The sequence below is a fragment of the Lepidochelys kempii genome, chromosome 2 (assembly GCF_965140265.1).
Source record: "Lepidochelys kempii isolate rLepKem1 chromosome 2, rLepKem1.hap2, whole genome shotgun sequence".
Lineage (NCBI taxonomy): Eukaryota > Metazoa > Chordata > Testudines > Cheloniidae > Lepidochelys > Lepidochelys kempii.
The window spans coordinates 21320277-21344163 of NC_133257.1; the positions used below are offsets into that span (position 1 = coordinate 21320277).

General features: G+C 42.2%; 1 protein-coding gene across 1 annotated transcript in view; it reads right to left on the bottom strand.

Moving 5' to 3' along the window:
* NSMCE2 (NSE2 (MMS21) homolog, SMC5-SMC6 complex SUMO ligase) overlaps positions 1-23887 on the bottom strand; it is a 187754-nt gene that overhangs the window by 69620 nt on the left and 94247 nt on the right. Inside the window, 1 exon segment of the mRNA XM_073330157.1 lies at positions 16389-16542. Within this exon segment, the coding sequence (XP_073186258.1) occupies positions 16389-16542 (154 nt within the window).

Consider the following 23887-nt stretch of genomic DNA (forward strand, 5'->3'; position numbering starts at 1 on the left):
GTGTGACTAGGATATGATTTGTAATGGACAGAAAGTATCTAGCAATTAGATATCTCTTTGAAGGAATATTACCATTTTCTTTTTTAATTTGTATTTATTTCTTAAAACTAATTATTTTTTAAAAAATAGTATTGATGTGACATGATAAATTGTTCTCTGCTTAAATTAAAACTAGAAATCCTGACACATAACCTGGGCAATGTATAAATTTGTTCTAACATTGTGCCAGAAAGATGCTATATAAAATTTAAAATTAAGAAAGAATATCGTTTTTATTTTAAAAATGTCTACATCCAAGATGTTACCAAAGTTTACTTTTCTGTATTGCCACTGTAAACACATATCATCAGTAGATCAGTATCTACTAAGATAAATAAAAGATAGAAAACCTATTTCTACATAAGATAAATTTCTCATATTTCATGAAGGGAGTTAGCTAAAAAAGACAAACAAAATAAATGGATACAAATAACAGCCTTTAAACATACATTGCTAACACTGTTCCCAAGGTGAGTTCTAGTCTAATCAAGAGGTTGCCAGATTTTTTTAAATAAACTGACAATATGTTAACATTACGGCTTACACTCCTGAAGCAATATTAATATTTTTAGGTATCCTGACATGCTTGTAACAAAAGTTTTAATCATCTAAAGGTTCCCAGACACACCAAACCAAAGACAAGAATTTTGTTATCTAAAACTAAGGCATTACACTGGAGACATATCCAATTTTAAGTTTAAAAAGCAATCTTCTCCCTTCTTCACTAAAAGGTCACTGTACTGCAATATGACATATTAAGCAATTGTGAAATGAAGCCTTTCAGAACCTGGTTGCAACTTCGGAATGTGACCGTTGTTGTGCAATGGAGTTTGTCACCATCATATGAAAAAGCCATTGGGAAATAAATCTCTTGTTTACCTGCTAGCCACTGATAAAAATCAACTGATTCACATTCAAATCACTGTAGTAGATTTCTAAACTAAAGAACTATGCTTGAACTACCTGAAAGGGGGTTCCAAAGAGGATGGCTCTAGACTGTTCTCAATGGTAGCAGATGACAGAACGAGGAGTAATGGTCTCAAGTTGCAGTGGGGGAGGTTTAGACTGGATATTAGGAAAAACTTTTTTACTAAGAGGGTGGTGAAACACTGGAATGCGTTACCTAGGGAGGTGGTAGAATCTTCTTCCTTAGAGGTTTTTAAGGTCAGGCTTGACAAAGCCCTGGCTGGGATGATTTAACTGGGAATTGGTCCTGCTTCGAGCAGGGGGTTGGACTAAATGACCTTCTGGGGTCCCTTCCAACCCTGATATTCTATGATTCTATGAACTGATGACATATCATTAATTTTCCTTAAAATATTCTCTTTAAGCAATTTCATAATAACCCTTAAACATCCTACATCAATCACATTTTCTATTTTTGACCTTTGTTCATGATCACAAAGAATCTTAACATATTTACAGGTTCTTTGTTTCTTAAGAGTTGTCAATTTTTGCTGCTTATTTTCCACCTGAAAGTACAGTAATGATGCTGTTTTCAATATCAGATGTAATGTTAATTATATTCATGTATCACACAGAGGCTTAACTTGAAATCAGCAAGAAGCAACAGAAACAAATTAATGTATATAAGCACAGGAAAGAGCACATTGTCTCAAACACTGAAAAATGTAATTAGAACAAACATTCAGTCCCTGGAATCCTGAGAAATGAGCTACGGACTTACCCTGTTATTCTGTGAGTGACATTACAACACTATAGCCAAGATTTTCAACAATGGGAACCAAGATTTAGGCTCCTAAGTCCATATTTAGGTACTAAAAATAAGTGTCCACTCAATAGTCATAGATAACAATTCTTTAAAAGCCAGGCCTTGTATTTAGGAACCTCTCCATGGCATTAGTGCCTAAGGCCTGGCCTACTCTATGAATTTACAGCGGTATACCTACATTTCTCAGAGGTAGAAAAAATCCACACCCGAAAGACACAGTTTACCTACCTAACTCCAGGTGTAGATAGCGCTCGGTCGACAGATGAATTCTTCCATTGACCTAGCTACTGCCTCTTGGGGAGGTGGATTACTACGCTGATGGGAGAATACCTCCTGTCAGTGTAGGCAGCGTCTACACTGAAGCCCTACAGCAGCGCAGCTGTGCCGCAGCAGCATTTTAAGTGTAGATAAGCCCAACTATGGGATGAAAATCTCCACCCTTGAAAGAGCTCTTCCATTTGAAATCTCTTTTTTTCACTCCTTTTTAACTTCCTCAATATCAGCAGGTAGAGAATCAGCTACCTATACTTGAGAGCACACATTTTTCAAAATAGCAGCATTCTCACAGCTCATTTGCCAAAAACACCCAAGCTTTCTATCTAGTAGCTTAAAATGTGTACTCAATAGCACATTTTTTCCAATACTCTTGTGATCAAGTTATATGAAAGCTGCAAATCTCTTCCTCTCAAAGGGGAAGGACTTCACAATATGGAAGGTCTTTTCCATCTCTAATTTTTATGACCAGTCTTTGGTCTCTGAGAAATATCTGTCCCAGATGGATTTCGCTGCCAAGTCTTTCCTTACAAAGAGGCCTCTAACTAAAAATATAAAAGGGTTAGAGGGTACCAGCATACAAGAAGGAGGGCAACCTGGTACGGTAACAGGGTGGCTTAGCTCCTGAACAGAAAAAGGAAACTGGCAACCACCCAGGAACCAGCAATTTAGACATGTTCTCTTCTTATTTTCAGTGTCTCAAGGTAGGGAAAGTGATCAACATTCATTCCAACAATTTACAGCTACTGGATGCAGTAAATCTTTGCTCATGTAAGCAGTACCACTGACTTCAAGCAAACCCTAATGAACATGGACTACTTGTGTGATTAAAGGCTTGCAGGTTCAAGTCTTTAATCAGCAAGAAGGTACCATAAGTCCACCAATGTGCCACAACCCTGACTTTATTGGTTCTTATTTTGCAAAACATTGGTCTGATTTATACTACTACTTCGAACACTGTATATGTGGCTTTCCTGCTTTGCCTTATGTGTTTGTCTTTCCTTCACAAGTTGATACTATAAAAAAAGACAACCACATCTGGATTCAAGACTGGTCAAGTAAACGAAGGGACTGATTTTATAATGTTTTGATTGGGAAAGGTTTCCATTTGTAATGCTAAAATATACATGTACCTGTGAGTGCTGGTTTATGTTCAACAATGTATTCCTTAAGTATTTATGGAAAAGCTTTGTCACTGGTTCACATTTAGTGCCAGACTGCGTAGCTTGTGTTTAGCTGCCGAGGGACAGAGAGGTGAACACAAAGCTTTTTGTGCCTCTGAACAAGGGGCGTACACCAGAGTCCCTGCTCATCCTGTGATCTGGTGTGCTGACTCCCTGACCCTGTTCCCACTCCTTACTGTGTGTGGAAGCAATTCACTCCAACTGAATGTATCATGTGTATGGAGAGACCATTTTTCAGGAAGGCTCAATCCTTCTGGGGATCCTCTCAGAGCTGCAAGGCTTTGCACTGCCTCCTCCATATAGCTGTGTCTTAAAAGCCACAATCTCATTCTTAATATGAATTAGCACATTTCTGTATTCTGCATGAGTCTGGAGTTGTAGCTGAGGTACAGTATATATACGTTAACTTTGAAAAGGCTGTTAAAGGGCATGCAACTTGAGTAACTACCAAAACTTCAGTGGTCACCATTTTGCCATTGATTAGTTAACATTTGCAGAAGAAACAGTGCCCACTCCACACTACTTGAGACAGCACAATTGTTTCTTATTTTAGAGATAGGGAAATACTGTGGACTGCTGTAGCTAATCATGGCCTTGGCAACAGGCTTTGTACGGATTTCAGTAAATCCACTGGACCACCATTTGTAAAGTTATACTACAAGGTAAGGATAATGAAGACCTGGAATATGTTAACAAGGCAGGTTGTGGAATCATCATTATTGGAGATTACTAAGAACAACTTGGACAAACACCTGTCAGAGGTCATCTAGGTATACCTGGTCCTGCCTCATTTTAGAGGGATGAAGTCTCGAGGTCCCGCCCTATATTTCTCTGATTCTCTGATAAGTTTTAAGCAAGTTTACTGAGACTTTCCAGCACTGTTATGTGAGGCCAGTATTTATAACGTAGTATTTTTATGCTAAATCTATTGCATAACAACAAATTTTTATCAAGACACTGGTTATGATGTCACTGTTAAGTTTTAAAGGCCTTTTCTATCTCCGTCTTCTGATTCGTTATGAGAGATTTCTAAGGTAAATACTTTCAACAGAAATCATGGTCAGTGCAGTTAGGGCGATGCAGTATCTGTTTAGACACTGGGATACCTACATCAGCTGTTGGCTGAAAGCTGGGCAGCTAAAGCAAAGTTGCCACCGGCTCCACGCTCCCAAGCGTCCTGAGTCTGCTCACCTCCCTGCTCCCTACTCAGGGAGTCGAGAAGCCTGGGCAGCTGCCCCCATTCCCAAGGGAAATAAGGAGGCAAGAAGCCAGGGCAGCTGCCCTCACTCCCAACTGGGTGGAGGGAGCCGAAAGCCCAGAGGGGAGCTGGGCTCCCAGCAGGGAGCTGCATGGAGCTGAGAGCCCTGGCTCTCATCCCCCAACATTGCCCCTTTCAGTGGGTGGAAGCGCTCCTGGTGATGACACACACCACTGACAGGAGGAGGATAATGTGGACATCAATCGCTGTGGTGGCTGTAAGTCCACCTAACATAGGTCAATTAAGTCTGTAGTGTAGACATGCCCTTACTTTTGTATCCTGATAGGACTTTATTTCTATTTTAACATGGTTTCTGGTGTCTACTTTAAAAAGTTGCAAAGGATTATGTGTCAATGACAAAAAGTGATTTTTCCATGAGGGAATTCCCACCCACCAAAAAAAAAAAGTAATGATTTTAAAAACTTGCTTAGTGAAAATTATTCATTAGTTCGACATTTTATTATCCATTTCCATGAGAAATGCCCTTTAAAGCACCTAAATCTGGTGTAACTGAGAGCAGAATTTGGCCCTTCCAGTATATTTCAGGATATCGTGTCATCGTTGCCTCAGCAAAGTTTTTTTTTGCTTTCAGCCAGCAATCACCACCCCATCCATCTGACTGACATCAGCTGATCGTTTGTAGGCTTTCCCACAGTTAGCGAGCAAGCTATTCACTTTCCTGCTGTCAGATACCAACTGTCCCACTTAGGGTGTGCCTATGAAATACAGAGGCCAATAGGAATACTGTTGACGGTTTTGTCAGCCTCTTAGAGTTGACAAACTTCCCATTATAAAACCTTTGCCAGCAAAAGAAAAGAGGTTTTTAAGCGACACAGCTACTCAGTCTCAAAACAAAATATTCTCAAAAAAAAAAAAAGCATAGTTTGGACAGTACCTTCAACAGAGGTTAAAATGTTGAAAGTATATGTTACACATAACCTGGGCAAAGTGATATTAACTTTTAACATACATGCAATCATTTTGTTCTTGTAGCTAAAGGATAATTCTCAGAATCCAACTTTTCGAGAATCGCCAAGAAAAATACTCTTTTGTTTCCCCATCTTCTGATTCATTTGACTTTGAAAGGAAAACAAACACATTTCTGTGTTTAATATTGTTGCACAAGAGAATTCAAAAGAATGAAATGTGTTCAGAGTTCCTAGAAAAAAAATGTAGCAATACAGGCTGCCAACTTGTTCAATGTCAAGCTCTAGGCAATATAGCAGGGCTCGCAGTAAATGACTCATAGTGAGTCATGCTTAAGCTATTTTTGCTTTTAAAGTACTGCCAGGCACTGTGTTAATATTCAACCCAGAGTAAATTTAGCAACGCAACAAAACAAGTGTTTCCATGGTTGCTCCTTCACAATGTTTATGGTATATATGCAGCCATTAGGCACAAGAATTAAGCCAAATAAATGATATGGAAAAGCTCCTCTTTCATTTACAACTGAAGTTTGAAACACTGGGTGTCATGACTCCCTCAGCTACTAGTTTTTCCATCTCTAGCAAAAATGTAAAGCCAGCATACCACTAACAGTACTTTTTACAGCACCATGAAAATACTGTTAGTATTGTATAACTACTACTTTCCTCTAGATTGTTGCTTTTCCTACCTGTTATAATCAGACCTGCCTAGCTTACTGTCACATCAATGATTCTGCACCAAAAAGCAAGTGAAATCAATAAAAAAATATTCAGACCCAGACAACTGTATTATGTATTTGCCTACAATAATACCATCTTCTATGGCATAAGGTTTCCCTAAGGAGGAGCTACCAGAGAGAAAGCTGAAGAGAAGATTAGGAGGCAGCCTGGTCATCTGAAAAGGAAAAGCAGCTGTAGAAGGACCAGGAAGGATGCTGATTCAGAGTGGGGAGCAGGTGGGTAAAATGAGGGAAGTGGTAAAGGGAGTGCGCAGGGTCTGGAAAATGTCTTCATAAACCACGGCCCAGATACTACACTTATGAAGGTGAGTAACTTCAGTAGGACTACTCACATGCATGACATTACTCAGTCAGTGTTTGCAGGATCTGAGCCCAGCTGTATTGGACTTATATAGAATCATAGAATCTCAGGGTTCAAAGGGACCTTAGGAGGTCATCTAGTCCAACCCCCTGCTCAAAGCAGGACCAATCCCCAATTTTTGCCCCAGATCCCTAAATGGCCCCCTCAAGGATTGAACTCACAATCTGGGGGTTAGCAGGCCAATGCTCAAACCACTGAGCTATCCTACATGATATGTTCTATCCCCATCATAGAACATATCACGCTAAAAGCTTGTTGTGGGCGGGGGAAGGTTTTATCTGAGTTGCAGGGATAAGCAAGAACTGTAGCGATGGGCGCTACAGAAAACCGTAAGGTAGGCTGATAGTTTACTTTGCCTACCGTAATAATGGAGTTGCTGAACAATTACCTAGATTGTGTCTTGAAAATCATTCTTGTTTTGCCTTTTAATACAGTTCTTTATTCATTAGACTTCAGCTATAGCAATTATTATTTGATGGGTTGAGTCTGATAAAACAATCAGGCTGGCATTGGTCTTCCCACAGTGAAAAGCCTCTCTTTCTGTTCCTGAAGCCTGACACGCATATGGTATGCTGGCACACGGGGAATTCTTTTCCTAGTTTCTTGTTTGATTTAAATCAGTCAAAAAATTCACTTTGTACCAGAACTTGGCATATAGGGTCTGATCACAAGCCAATGAAGTCAATGGAAAGACTCCCATTGACTTAAGTGTGTTTTGGATTAGGTCCATAAAGCTTCAGATTGTGCATTTGGGGAAGGAGAAACATATTTAATCATATATTAAGAGAAAAAAAGTAACCAAATTATAGCAAAGAAAAATAACTTCACTGATCTTAGATGCATTTCACCCTTGATAAAATATTAAGTTGGAAAGAACGCATTCTTTACTATAATTTACTCATTTCTGACACTTTCAAGAGGGAAATGAAACCACTGAAATATTAAAATCTGTGTTAAATGCAGGGTAACTATTTCTCATAAGGAATTAAAGGATGTTTATTAAGCTTACTGTGTGTTCTAAATATAGTGGGCCAGATCTTTACCTGGTGTAAATCAGTGACATTCTGGTGACTTCAGTGGAACTACACCAATTTACACTAGCTGAGCATTGGGCCCAATGTGCATTGGCTGAACAGCTTGGAATTGTTCTGAAAGATACACTGTGGTCTATAAGGAAGATAATATGTTTAATGTACTGTAAATATATAAATATTTTCCTTTCAGTAAACTCAGTTTCTGTGAAATTGCCACAGGGAGTGCTGCTGACTCATGCTAATGGATCATCGTTTGGTCTGCTTGGCCTTAGGCCTGGGCTACACTAGGGCGGGGGTTCGAACCAAGATATTTGCGTAGCTGAAGTATCTTACTTTGACTTACCTGGCCGTCCTCATGGCGATGAGTCGACCGCGGAGGCTCCCCCATCAACTCCGCTTACTCCTCCTGCCAAGGTGGAGTACAGGCAGCAGTTCGGGGATCGATTTATTGCATCTAGACGAGTCGCGATAAATCGATCCCCAATAAATCGATCACTACCCGCCAACCCGCTCAGCACAAATGCTTGGCTGCAATGGAGCTCCTGCATCTTCTTCACACTCCCTTGCCATATTGGGGGCATAGAGCCCAAAACATAAAGGTGTCAAAGTGATCACACAGCCGTAAGAGGGATAAAAAGAAAGCCAAGACCCCGTTGGGAAGAGAGGCATCTTTCCAAGCAGCCAAATAAAATACAGTTCATTAACTTTACAGCTGCATGGATGTTTTCTTGATTTTCCACCATCATCATCAATTTCTTTAGTCCTTTATTTGAACTGCTAAGAAATGCACATCTAAACTGAATAAAACATGACTGAGGTACTGTGTCCCTATTCTTTTCTGGTCCATTCTCTCCTTACAATTTGTCACCTGTGTACATTTCATCGTGTCTAAAATTTAGACAGTAAGCTCTTTAGGTAGGAAATGCATCATTCTAAATTTGCTGTGAAGCCTCTACCACACTTCTGAGTGCTACAAAATAATTAATACTAAACTGGTTATTTCTTTCTATCAGTCACTCACTTCTCTTCTTCTCTCATTTTCTCTCCCTTCTGCTATTTTCTCTTTTTTTTACCTCCATGCATCTCAACCTCTCTCTGCCTCTGCTATCATCAAGACCCCCATTTCTCCTTCTCTCTGCCTTTGAGAATGGAATACAAAATTATACTAATCAGGCAGAAAGGGCCAAAATATTTTCTTCAACCACTTAGAATTTAATCAAAAAGAAAATGTTTAATTTTCCAGAAAAAGAGTAAAAAAACCCAAACACCTCAAGAGTGAACAGAAAATCTTTTTGATGTAGTTTGTCATGCTTTTGAGGACCAGAAATCACATGTTCCTTGTGCTTTATGTGAAACATGATATTACCCAAATGGTCAGTCTTTGCAATCTCCTAAAGTTTTCAGAAATTTAGATGTAAACTGCAGTGATCATTGATATGTATATTACTTATCTGAAATTTATAAGACATGATGTGATTTTTTGTAATTCTGTGAATTGTTTACATGGATTACTGTGTCATCAAGAAATATGGGAACAGACTGAAACGATGAGCAAAAATATTATTTGTTATTGTTTATTGTGATGGCCACCAGCAGTTACCTAACTTCTAAAGAAAAGCTAAGGCCAACAGAGGACAGAAAAGCTTCCAAGAAATTCATAAATAAGACATTTTTACTGTACACTGAAGGCTGAACCATTTATTCTCAGTACAAAACACCTACTCACTCAAATGCTTTTTTTCCTCTTCATATGTATTCAGTGCCAGTCTGACAACCTTGAGACTGAAGTTTTCTGTTAATCCACCAAGTATGTAGTGTATGAGTAAACTCACTGCTGCTTGTTTTCCTGAGATATCCTGCCAATGTACTTCAGCTGTGACCTGGAAGGACCACCTCAGAGGGTGTCAGGAGAGTTCAGAGTCCATAGTTCATTCTGTCTTTGGCCTTTCAGCTGAGATTGCCAACTATGATGGTAATTTTGTGATTCAGGCATCTATCTTAGATACCTCCATGGCCCTCGTTAGTGTAGTATCTGAGCATCTCATAATCTTTAATGTGTTTACCCTAACAACAACCACCCTGTGAGGTAAGAAGTACTATTATCCCCATTTTACAGATGGGGAACTGAGGCACTGAAAGACTAAATGACTTACCCAAAGTCATACAGGAGGTCTGTGGCAGAGCAAGCAATTGAACTTGGGTGTCTCAGGTCCCAGGCTAGCTCTCTAACCACTAGACCATTCTTTTTCTCTTTGATATATTATGATGACCTGCCACTAGGAATTTTACTGAGACCAAAACCTCAGGTCATGTTCAGCACTGACTGTCATAGCAATATCCATTCTAAGCCCTTTTTAAATCACTTATAACTTTCACCTTTTGAGCTGAAACTTCCCATAATTGGTCTCCATGTAATTAATTAAAATTATACTTTCACCATTATAATTATAAGAATAAAAATATTTTTTTAAGAAGATTGCAACCTTCTTTTTGAACTGCTTTAATGCCAAGATGGCTGAGACTAAAGAGAAGAGAAATAAGCACAGATCTGGACGTTAAGAACTGCCAAAATGCAATCCCAGGTCAGCCAGTGAGTTGTATGGCTTTGGGCAACTAGCTTCACCCATGTGCCTCAAGTCTCTCATCGGCTAAATTGAGATAATAATAGTTATCTACCTACCCCACTAGAGTGTTGTGAGGATTATTTAGATGATACTTATCAATCTGCAGTATATTGTGTTAGTGCTTGTTTCCTTATCATATTAGAGGCAAATCCATTTACTTCCTGTTTTATTAATCTAAAGGGAGTTCCTTACATAGCATTTTTTTACTATCCAAAATTGAATTTAAAAGAAAAAATTCTAAATTACAAATCCTGCTAAATGCATGATTTGGAAATAAAAACATCAGACAACTTGATTCCTTGGCATCCTTATTTGAACAGCTACAATTAAAACTGTATCTTTTGAAAATACCTCCTTGTTTATATTGGCCATGAATCTATCTTAGCAAAATGTCAACTCTGCTATCAACTCTTTCCTTCCAAAGCTTCCGAAGCAGATTTCTGCCTGTGGAGAGGGCAGGGAGGTTCATTACAAATGCTATGTTGCTACATTCCAAACTATATCCCATTGCTTATTTTGCTCAGAGAAAAGAATGCCAAAACCAATAGTGCATCTAAAAATGATGTGTTACCCTACCAGCAACATTTTATCTCTCCCATCCTTCCAAATGCACTCCTTAAATTGGCTGGCAGACCCCAGCACTGGCAGCAGTATTTTGTCATTCACTTCAGTCTTAATGTTTTCTACAAAATGAGTACGGAAGTTTTGCTTTTGTTTTGTGCGTGCGTGAAATGTAGCAGCTAGAATTCTAAAGGTTTCAGAGTAACAGCCGTGTTAGTCTGTATTCACAAAAAGAAAAGGAGTACTTGTGGCACCTTAGAGACTAACCAATTTATTTGAGCATAAGCTTTCGTGAGCTACAGCTCACTTCATCGGATGCATCTGATGAAGTGAGCTGTAGCTCACGAAAGCTCATGCTCAAATAAATTGGTTAGTCTCTAAGGTGCCACAAGTACTAGAATTCTAAAGTGCATGCTACCAGCTTCTATAAACACCTATGAAACTTGGCATCTTTTGAACATTAAATGGGATACTAAATAACCTTAGAACGATAAAAGTTAATAACATGAGTAACATAGGTCACAGAGGTACAGATTGTACCTCCTGATTATCCCTTCTAGGAACGATCAGCATTAAATTAACACTCTCAATTAAATAAGGTCTTCATTTTTATCTTCCTTAAAGGCAGGTAAAATCTCATATAGCATTCCAGAGGGTGCCTTTGATATACACTGGCATCAAATGAAAAGGCTACTTTAGTGCAATATTATACAGTAGTTGAGATTTTAACAACATACAAGAGACACAAAATGCAAAGTTATGATTCCAAAGTAACCATGACTTAGTCCCCTTGGGGTCAATCCTGCAAGGGGCTGAGCTCTCATCACAAGCAAGCAAAACATTCAAGCACATGCGTAATCCCATTTATTTCAAGGTGTCTACTCATGTGCTTAAAGTTAAGCATGTGCTTAAGTATTTCACTGAATCAGGGACAGATCACTCACTCAGCACTTTGAAGAATCGAGACCTGTATGCATTATAGTGGGAGTCATATCTATAGTTAAGGCTGTAGAGCAGTTTCCTTACTAACCCCATTTGCAGTCATTTAGAACCTCCTGAAATTTCCACACTTTATTACATTTTCCACAATTCATCTGTGTCCAAAAGTGATTTCTTTTAAACATTTGAACACTGACAACTCAGCCATTTTTGAGAGGGGGAAATGGTAAAAAATGTAATTTTGCCATAATAAAAGAAATAATTGTATTTTCTTTTTAAACTGCTCGACAACCTAAGCAGCTAAGAGTAGAAAGATGAAATAGTCTTCAGTGATGGAAGTGCTTAGCAGTGCTCCAGTTATAATTGGTTTGGAATTAACTTCAGGTGCATTTTTCAAAAGTGCCTAGGTGACCTAGGAGACTAAGTCATGATTGTGTGACTTAAGAATCTAAGGGACCTGAGGAAGAGCTCTGTGTAGCTCAAAAGTTTGTTCCTTAAACCAACAGAAGGTGGTACATATCTACCATTGTCTCTCTTAAGAATCTAAGTCAATTTTGGAAAAGGGACTTAGGCATCTTTGAAAATCACTTGTCATTCATTCACAGTATATTTTGCAGCATTCTTCACTAAGCTTATGCAACGTGCAGCTAAGGAATGCATCACTGTGCACCTGATCATGCATGCCTAACTTAGCTGCACAGTGCTGAACAAGGGGTTGAGGGAGAGTACCTGCAGTCTGAAAGAGATGCAGTAAGGAATCCTGCTTTGAGGCACCCTATCACCTCTGCTGCTGTGGAGGGTTTATTGCACTTTACCCATCTGACAAGCTCCAAAGATTCACAGGAAAGGGTCTCTTTCTTGCAGAATTTTCTGAAGTGCATGGTACCTCATGGTCCAGTGGTGCCTAGCCAAATAGTTCTGGAGTTTTTGAAAACCCAACAGAAATTATCTCCTTTTTATACTTTTCTTGCTTTCTTCTTTCTTTCTTTTTTATAATCCAGGAAATTCCATACCAAAAGCTTTATTGAAAGTGTTGATCAAGTTGCATGGCTAAGCAATCAGCAGTGAAGCTGCAGTTCAGGATCCATGTACAACCTTAACACTACCCTTTTGCAAATGCAAAGTCATTTGTAGTCATTTATATTACAAGTACATGTTAAAGAATACTTACACATTGTACTACAGATTCAATATCAGATCATACCTTAGAACGAGAGAGAATTCACCAGATCTTCTAATTTGTTGCTAAATTAACCATAAGAACATAAGAGCATAAGAATGGCCATACTGGGTCAGACCAAAGGTCCATCTAGCCCAGTATCCTGTCTTCCGACAGTGGCCAATGCCAGGTACCCAAGAGGGAATGAACAGACAGGTAATCATCAAGTGATCCATTCCCTGTTGCTCATTCCCAGCTTCTGGCAAACAGAGGCTAGGGACACCATCCCTGCCCATCCTGGCTAATAGCCATTGATGGACCTATCCTCAATGAATTTATCTAGTTCTTTTTTGATCCCTGTTATAGTCTTGGCCTTCACAACATCCTCTAGCAAAGAGTTCCACAGGTTGAATGTGCGTTGTGTGAAGAAATACCTCTCTCTATTCTGAAAACTGACTATTTATTCCTACCCTTTGTTTCCAATCTTTTAGCTACCTTAGAGGACCTTCCCTCTTATCCCATGACAGCTTACTTTGCTTAAGAGCCTTTGGTGAGGGACCTTGGCAAAGGCTTTCTGAAAATCTAAGTACACTATATCCACTGGATCCCCCATGTTCACATGCTTGTTGACCCCCTCAAATAATTCTAACAACAATACTTAGTATGTCCACGGTGCCCAATAGGCCTGATCTAACGCCCTATTGAAACCAATGGGAGTGTTGCCCCTTACCTCAGTGATTTTTGAATTAGGCCCCAAATCAGCAACAGAGCTGGGATTATAACTCAGAACTTCTTGACTCCCATCCCTGTGCTCATTCCTTCTCTAGACACACTGGCTTAGGTCCCAGTGCACAGGTACTGCACTTAGGTAGATTCTGACACTATTCTATAGGTCCAATCTTACATTTTAGAATACTATTAATATTTACTGATTATAGACCAGTTGTGCCCAGAGGTTCCTATCAGGATCAAGACCTGATTGTGCTAGGTACTGTACAAACACATAGGCAAACACAGTCTCTGCCCCAAAGAGTTTACATTCTTAGCCTCTGAGCCTACAAAAATCTAGACATGTGCCTAACTTTAAGCACACGAGTAGTTTCAATGAGTTCAACTCATGTGCTTGCAGATTCAGGGGTTTTTTTGGGGGGGGGCGGGGGTTAAGACAAGTGACATGTGAGGGTAACAAACAATAGAAGAGAAAGAGGGTGAAGGACAAGAGTATCAGCAATAAGATCGCATGGCTACACGATTAGCTAGTGCACAGTTTGATGGTTCCAAATCATTATTCAATTAAATTATAGAAATTCTATATATCAATTGAATATGAACAATCCCTGCTGGCTCTCTACCTAACCATTATCATTTGGCAATGTCCTGTAGGCTCTATGGCAAAAGTGGTTCTTAAGGAAACACAGAAGCAAGAAGGAATATTAGCTTTACAGTCCACTTCAGGGAGGGTGTTCATGAACAAGAGATGGCATGGATATGTGCATGCTATGGACAGGTGCACAAGGCAGCAGAGTTGTGGTTGCTTTGTGGAGTATAACTTGCATTTCCCATCTCTGATACACTTATATTCTCAGCCATAAAGAGGCATTTAGTTTTCCTTTTGATAACACAGAGAGAGAGCGAACGAGCAAGAGAGAGGTTCCAGTGTGCTTATTTTAATTTAGGATCATTAGAGTGTACTCAAGTTTGCCTGTAAAGTTCATCTAATGTTTTTCCATTCAACCTTTCGGATTATTCTAAACATTGTGATAGGCTCAAACGTGATGGAACACCGGATCAAAACCAACATGTGTGCGACTGCTCCCAAACTGCCACAACTGATCAACAGTCCACGTACAGAGCACACTGGTCCATCCAACATCAACATCTGCTGGCACCCTCCTAATTTGTCTTCAGTGAACAACCAAAACAAAAATCCTAATAGCTATTAAGAGAAACATCAGCTGGGTTTCAGGCAACAGCAACAATAAAATATTCCCCTCCTATAAAAAAAAAAACCCAGCCATTCCTATTATGCTTGATTAATTTGGGTGATGTTTAATAATTCTACTGGTTAATACTTGGTCACTTGGCCATAGATAAAATATATTTAGGCAGGCAATCTACAGCCAATTACAGGGTGGGAAACAAATCCAGTTTCTATTATCAAGCTCTTTGTAATTCAGAAACTAACACCTGGAAATCTGGAATTACAACGTAATGGCGGGGCAGAAATAATTTGATGATTATGCAGGAACTGAAGGTTACACTGGTTGTGGTCTGCGTCTTGCTATATTCAGTCCCAAGAGCACAGATAGGCTGATAGACCAGTGATCGTTCTGAAGCCCAATATCTTGTAAATCATAAGGATGGGAAACAAACGTCACACACCACTGGAGAACTTGGGGTCTCAATTTTCAAATAATGCACAGCATTCATCTCTACTCCAGACAAGTCTTGAGCGATCAGACCTACAATTCAATATCATCATCCTCTCACTCCATAAGTCTTTCTAGGGGACCGATCCAAAGCCCATAGAAGTCAATAGGAGAGTCCTTCCACTGAGTTCAATGGGCTTTGGATCAGCGACCAGGATTGCAAGTTGAAAAACACTGCTTTATGAAAGCCCCCAGCGTCTCAGCTTTCAAGTGTGTAAATCATTAATCTATGATTCCCGCAATACTTGAGCTATCAGTTTATGTTGAAATCCAAGTATGTGTGTGTTGTGGGAGAACGACACAGGGACAGGGGTCAAGGGATGGAAAGCGAAACAATATGATTCTAAAGTGTAATCATGATGGGACAGGGTGAGAATGATACATATGATTTTAGGACCTATGAATTTTCCCAGCATGGCTGCTCAGAATAATTTTTTAATAGCTATTACAGTCACTGTGCAATAAAAAAAACCAAACACAATTTTGTTGTCTTGTATAAACATTAGAACTGCTAACTTCCTCACTTCTCTGACAGCTCGAGCGCAATAATTTACAATTTTACCACTTGGTCAATCAACATGAATTAAGCCAGACAGATTTTAATAAGCTACACAGTGCGTGTGTAGAAGCAGTAAACCTGAGAACACACACAGTAAGCATTTTCCAGCAATATAGTTCTACGATTAAAGCAAAGGTCTCTTTAGGGTTGCAACATATCCTAAGTTGTGAAATAGGGGCAATTTGTTAAAACAACAAATGAAAACAGCTTACCTAGGATCTCCTTTTTGGAGATCCTACCAATTCAGAGAAAAGAGTATTTTTAAAAGAAAAACCCACCTTCAAACAGAAAAAAGGGATGTGAAAGAAGCTTTGCATTGCATATGTATGCAAATAAGACCAGCACTATGACAGATTAAATAAAATAATAAGGTTGTTACTTACTGGGCTGTTCACTTAACTATGTGAATGATAAATTTAAATAAGTCCTGTATGAGGAATGCATAAATATCTGAGTTCTGTTTGGCTGGTTTGTATTTTAAAACATTCTATTAATAAACCAACATATTATATGTATATAGAACCACACTGTATTTCCAGGAAACCATTATTTTAAAAAATGAAGACTTACACTGTTTTCTCATTCTTTTAAGCTGTTCCATAAAATGTATATATTTTTCATTTCTTTGCAAATCTGAGTCATCGTTTTTGCTTTCCAATGCAGTGAATTTTTTTTTTACTAAATCTTTTAGATCTGGTATATTTTCTGGTTTGTCTTGTTTTATCTGAAAAGAAAAATAAATGCAACTTTGTTACTCTCTATAATATAATCCCCCAACCCAAAGCAGAGACAGTAGGTGCAATAATATGAATCTAACGAGATCTTCTCCAGTCTCCCACTAAACCAAAGGCTGTAACAATCTGGAACCATAACCCCATGGCAATTATTTATATATCCAGTGGTCATCCTTAAAATCTAGACAATTAATGCACAGAGACATTTACCTGTGCTGCTGTACAGGCAGTCTTCCCTCTACTCAGAATAGAGAAAAATTGTAGTATGAGGTATGCAGTTAACAACCCTGAGTATAAAGATTTTAATGGCATCCAGGGTAATGTTGCATGCATACGAGGGTGACCAGACAGCAGGTATGAAAAACTGGGACAGGGGTGTGGGGTAATAGGAACATATAAAAGAAAAAGACCCCAAAATTGAGACTGTCCCTATAAAATCAGGACATCTGGTCACCCTATTACATAGGCACCTTATACTATTATCATCTAGCTCTTATATAGAACTTTACAAAAATGGTAAATAACATTATCATCATTTTACAGATTGAGAATCTGAGAAACAGAGGTGAAGGGATTTCCCCAAGGTCTCTGAGTAAGCCAGAAGCAGGAATGGAACCCAGGTCTCCTGAGCTCTAATCCAGTGTTCTATCCACTAGGCCAGACTTAAGATATGTGAAGTTTTCCAAACAATAAGTTCCTGCCCTAAAGAGCTGGCTGGAAAATTTCACGAACAATGAAATTTCTACAAAAAATGGAGCTGAAATTTCATGAACATTTTTGCATATGTTTTCCTCTCATTTTCCAACCAGCTCTGATGAGGAGATTACAATCTATATCCATGAATGAGCACAGTACCAAACAAAATAATACAAAAAGCTAATATATAAGGAAACACAGCTTATTTATTTGCATATTACCAACAGTGAGCAATGTGCTTTACAGGCTGGTGAAGAGTTGTGATCCTTACCCTTCAGAGTATTTACATGTGGGCATGATGGAAGAAGAGAATTTTGGAGGTTGAAAGTGAGGGCACTCACTATATGATGAGTGAGAGACACCCTGTCCCAACCATAGGAAAAGCATTTTGAGAATCCAAAAAAAGAGATTTAGATTTTTTTTTCTTTCATTTTGTAACACTGTGCCATGTGATTATTGCCCCCAGCCAATTGTAAATGGGGATAGACAGACCAACAGGTTGCATATCTGAAAGAGGAAGGGAGAGACAACATTTCACTTGAGCCAACCTTACTCTACCTCCCATGCTAGACCTAACCATACCCCCATGCATGCAATAGGGCTGCAAAAGAGAAAACAGAGGCCTGTCAAGGAAGTTACTTGGTGCATCAGCCAGGTCAAGCCGTTATACCATATCCCCTACTGGTTCCAAGAGGTACAAAGAGGCTAGAGACCCCTGGTGTAATGAGGGCTGCTATCTTTCTAACGGCACAGAATCGAACACCCTTGCTCCGCCCCCTGCCCCATCCCTTCCCCGAGGCCCTGCCCCACCCCTTCTCCAAGGCCCTGCCCTCCACTTACTCCAGTCCCTCTCCTTCCATTGCTTGTCCCCCCCACTCACTTTCACTGGGCGGGGGCAGGGGGTTAGGATGCAGAAGGGGGTGCAGGCTCTGGGGAGGGGCCAAAATGAAGGGTTCAGGTTGTGGGCTGGGGCAGGGGTGCGGGCTCCAACCGGGCAATGCTTATCTCAGGTGGCTCTCAGGTGGCGGCGCAGCAGGGCTAAGGCAGGCTTCCTGCCTTCCCTGGCTCCACGCAGCTCCTGGAAGCGGCCACCATGTCCGGCCCCTAGGTGGAGGCATACCCCAAGAGAGCACAGTGACCACACCCACAGGCAGGAAACAGGCTCTGGGATATGAAGAAGGCTGGAAAAACCAACAGTAGACCAACCGTCAGCAGCAAGGCTCACAGGGTATGTCTACTCTACGGAATTAGGTCAAATTTATAGAAGTTGTTGTTTTAGAAATCGGTTTTATATATTCGAGTGTGTGTGTCCCCACAGAAAATGCTCTAAGTGCATTAAGTGCATTAACTCCGCGGAGTGCTTCCACAGTACCGAGGCAAGCATCAACTTCCGGAGCGTTGCACTGTGGGTAGCTATCCCACAGTTCCCGCAGTCTCCGCTGCCCATTGGAATTCTGGGTTGAGATCCCAATGCCTGATGGGGCTAAAACATTGTTGCGGGTGGTTCTGGGTACATATCGTCAGGCCCCCGTTCCCTCCCTCCCTCCGTGAAAGCAAGGGCAGACAATCGTTTCGCGCCTTTTTTCCTGAGTTACCTGTGCAGACGCCATATCACGGCAAGCATTGAGCCCGCTCAGCTCACTGTCACCATATGTCTCCTGGGTGCTGGCAATCGTGATACTGCATTGCTACACAGTAGCAGCAACCCATTGCCTTCTGGTAGCAGACGATGCAATACGACTGGTAGCAGTCATTGTCATGTCCGAGGTGTTCCTGGCCACGTCGGCCGGAAGCGCCTGGGCAGACATGGGCGCAGGGACTAAATTTGGAGTGACTTGACCAGGTCATTCTCTTTAGTCCTGCAGTCAGTCCTATTGAACCGTCTTATGGTGAGCAGGCAGGCGATACGGATTGCTAGCAGTCATACTGTACCATCTTCTGCCGGGCAGGCAATAGGTGAGGATGGCTAGCAGTCGTATTGTACCATCTTCTGCCAGGCAGGCAAGAGATGAGGATGGCTAGTCGTACTGTACCATCTTCTGCCGAGCAGCCATGAGATGTGGATGGCATGCAGTCCTTCTGCACCGTCTGCTGCCAGGCAAAGATGTAAAAGATAGATGGAGTAGATCAAAACAAGAAATAGACCAGATTTGTTTTGTACTCATTTGCTTCACCCCCCTCCCCTGTCTAGGGGACTCATTCCTCTAGGTCACACTGCAGTCAGTCACAGAGAAGGTGCAGCGAGGTAAATCTAGCCATGTATCAATCAGAGGCCAGACTAACCTCCTTGTTCCAATAAGAACAATAACTTAGGTGCACCATTTCTTATTGGAACCCTTCGTGAAGTCTTGCCTGAAATACTCCTTGATGTAAAGCCACCCCCTTTGTTGATTTTAGCTCCCTGAAGACAACCCTGTAAGCCGTGTCGTCAGTCGCCCCTCCCTCCGTCAGAGCAACGGCAGACAATCGTTCCACGCCTTTTTTCTGTGCAGACGCCATACCAAGGCAAACATGGAGGCCGCTCTGCTCACTTTGGCAGTTAGGAGCACATTAAACACCACACGCATTATCCAGCAGTATATGCAGCACCGGAACCTGGCAGAGCAATACTGGGCGAGGAGGCGACGTCAGCGCGGTCACGTGAGTGATCAGGACATGGACACAGACACAGATTTCTCTGAAAGCATGGGCCCTGCCAATGCATGCATCATGGTGCTAATGGGGCAGGTTCATGCTGTGGAACGCCGATTCTGGGCTCGGGAAACAAGCACAGACTGGTGGGACCGCATAGTGTTGCAGGTCTGGGACGATTCCCAGTGGCTGCGAAACTTTCGCATGCATAAGGACACTTTCATGGAACTTTGTGACTTGCTTTCCCCTGCCCTGAAGCGCATGAATACCAAGATGAGAGCAGCCCTCACAGTTGAGAAGCGAGTGGCAATAGCCCTGTGGAAGCTTGCAACGCCAGACAGCTACCAGGCAGTTGGGAATCAATTTGGAGTGGGCAAATCTACTGTGGGGGCTGCTGTGATGCAAGTAGCCCACGCAATCAAAGATCTGCTGATATCAAGGGTAGTGACCCTGGGAAATGTGCAGGTCATAGTGGATGGCTTTGCTGCAATGGGATTCCCTAACTGTGGTGGGGCCATAGACGGAACCCATATCCCTATCTTGGCACCGGAGCACCAAGCCACCGAGTACATAAACCGCAAGGGGTACTTTTCAATAGTGCTGCAAGCTCTGGTGGATCACAAGGGACGTTTCACCAACATCAACGTGGGATGGCCAGGAAAGGTACAGCAGAGCAGCACACAGCAGGAGTTTGCCTGGGAGTTCGCCTGGAGGGAGCCCAGTGAGGCTTACGTCTTGCAAACTGCTCTGAGGAAGCTCATAGTAGGAAGGTGATATGGAAGGGGGGGGTTCAGCTGTTGTGACCTGCACTGGATGTGCCATGTTTGTCTTTCTTCCACAGGACAGAAGCGACTTTGTCTGTACAAAGTGCAAGCTGGTCTCCATATTGGAAGAGAAGATTGAAGGTCTGGAGCAACAGATAACAACCCTGCGTTGCATACGGGAAACTGAGGATTTCCTGGACGAAACTCAGGATAGGCTTCTAGGGGCACAAAGCTCTACAGATATAGAGCAGGTTGCACAGAGGAGCCAAGAGACCAGTGAAGAAGCTTGGCAACATGTGACCTCCAGAAGAGGTAAGCGGAATGTCCGGGTTCCAGTAACACAGACACAGGTAACTAACCGCTTTCATGTTCTCTCCACAGGTATCGTTGCGGAGAGTGGACCAGATGATATGTCTGGGGCGAGAAAGCAGAAGGAGACTCCGCTGGTTGGAAGGCATGAGATGCGCTGTCCTGAGGTTGGGGGTTCCACGACCACCACCCCCAAGAGGAGAAGGCGGGTGGTGGTGGTCGGGGACTCTCTCCTCCGGGGGACTGAGTCATCTATCTGCCGCCCTGACCGGGAAAACCGAGAAGTCTGCTGCTTGCCAGGGGCTAAGATTCGTGATGTGACGGAGAGACTGCCGAGACTCATCAAGCCCTCGGATCGCTACCCCTTCCTGCTTCTCCACGTGGGCACCAATGATACTGCCAAGAATGACCTTGAGCGGATCACTGCGGACTATGTGGCTCTAGGAAGAAGAATAAAGGAGTTGGAGGCGCAAGTGGTGTTCTCGTCCATCCTCCCCGTGGAAGGAAAAGGCCTAGGTAGGGAGCGTCGAATCGTGGAAGTCAACGAATGGCTACGCAGATGGTGTCGGAGAGAAGGCTTTGGTTTCTTTGACCATGGGATGGTGTTCCATGAAGGAGGACTGCTGGGTAGAGACGGGCTCCATCTTACGAAGAGAGGGAAGAGCATCTTTGCCAGCAGGCTGGCTAACCTAGTGAGGAGGGCTTTAAACTAGGTTCACCGGGGGAAGGAGACCAAAGCCCTGAGGTAAGTGGGAAAGCGGGATACCGGGAGGAAGCACAGGCAGGAATGTCTGTGAGGGGAGGGCTCCTGCCTCATACTGGCAATGAGGGGCGATCAACAGGTTATCTCAAGTGCTTATATACAAATGCACAAAGCCTTGGAAACAAGCAGGGAGAACTGGAGGTCCTGGTGATGTCAAGGAACTATGACGTGATCGGAATAACAGAGACTTGGTGGGATAACTCATATGACTGGAGTACTGTCATGGATGGTTATAAACTGTTCAGGAAGGACAGGCAGGGCAGAAAAGGTGGGGGAGTAGCACTGTATGTAAGGGAGCAGTATGACTGCTCAGAGCTCCGGTACGAAACTGCAGAAAAACCTGAGTGTCTCTGGATTAAGTTTAGAAGTGTGTGCAACAAGAGTGATGTAGTGGTGGGAGTCTGCTATAGACCACCGGACCAGGGGGATGAGGTGGATGAGGCTTTCTTCCGGCAGCTCACGGAAGCTACTAGATCGCATGCCCTGATTCTCATGGGTGACTATAATTTTCCTGATATCTGCTGGGAGAGCAATACAGCGGTGCATAGACAATCCAGGAAGTTTTTGGAAAGCGTAGGGGACAATTTCCTGGCGCAAGTGCTAGAGGAGCCAACTAGGGGGGGTGCTTTTCTTGACCTGCTGCTCACAAACCGGGTAGAATTAGTGGGGGAAGCAAAAGTGGATGGGAATCTGGGAGGCAGTGACCATGAGTTGGTTGAGTTCAGGATCCTGACGCAGGGAACAAAGGTAAGCAGCAGGATACGGACCCTGGACTTCAGGAAAGCAGACTTCGACTCCCTCAGGGAACGGATGGCCAGGATCCCCTGGGGGACTAACTTGAAGGGGAAAGGAGTCCAGGAGAGCTGGCTGTATTTCAAGGAATCCCTGTTGAGGTTACAGGGACAAACCATCCCGATGAGTCGAAAGAATAGTAAATATGGCAGGCGACCAACTTGGCTTAATGGTGAAATCCTAGCGGATCTTAAACATAAAAAAGAAGCTTACAAGAAGTGGAAGGTTGGACATATGACCAGGGAAGAGTATAAAAATATTGCTCGGGCATGTAGGAATGTTATCAGGAGGGCCAAATCGCACCTGGAGCTGCAGCTAGCCAGAGATGTCAAGAGTAACAAGAAGGGTTTCTTCAGGTATGTTGGCAACAAGAAGAAAGCCAAGGAATGTGTGGGCCCCTTACTGAATGAGGGAGGCAACCTAGTGACAGAGGATGTGGAAAAAGCTAATGTACTCAATGCTTTTTTTGCCTCTGTTTTCACTAACAAGGTCAGCTCCCAGACTGCTGCGCTGGGCATCACAAAATGCGGAAGAGATGGCCAGCCCTCTGTGGAGATAGAGGCGGTTAGGGACTATTTAGAAAAGCTGGACGTGCACAAGTCCATGGGGCCGGACGAGTTGCATCCGAGAGTGCTGAAGGAATTGGCGGCTGTGATTGCAGAGCCACTGGCCATTATCTTTGAAAACTCGTGGCGAACCGGGGAAATCCCGGATGACTGGAAAAAGGCTAATGTAGTGCCAATCTTTAAAAAAGGGAAGAAGGAAGATCCTGGGAACTACAGGCCAGTCAGCCTCACCTCAGTCCCTGGAAAAATCATGGAGCAGGTCCTCAAAGAATCAATCCTGAAGCACTTGCATGAGAGGAAAGTGATCAGGAACAGCCAGCATGGATTCACCAAGGGAAGGTCATGCCTGACTAATCTAATCGCCTTTTATGATGAGATTACTGGTTCTGTGGATGAAGGGAAAGCAGTGGATGTATTGTTTCTTGACTTTAGCAAAGCTTTTGACACGGTCTCCCATAGTATTCTTGTCAGCAAGTTAAGGAAGTATGGGCTGGATGAATGCACTATAAGGTGGGTAGAAAGCTGGCTAAATTGTCGGGCTCAACGGGTAGTGATCAATGGCTCCATGTCTAGTTGGCAGCCGGTATCAAGTGGAGTGCCCCAAGGGTCGGTCCTGGGGCCGGTTTTATTCAATATCTTCATAAATGATCTGGAGGATGGTGTGGATTGCACTCTCAGCAAATTTGCGGATGATACTAAACTGGGAGGAGTGGTAGATACGCTGGAGGGGAGGGATAGGATACAGAAGGACCTAGACCAATTGGAAGATTGGGCCAAAAGGAATCTGATGAGGTTCAATAAGGATAAGTGCAGG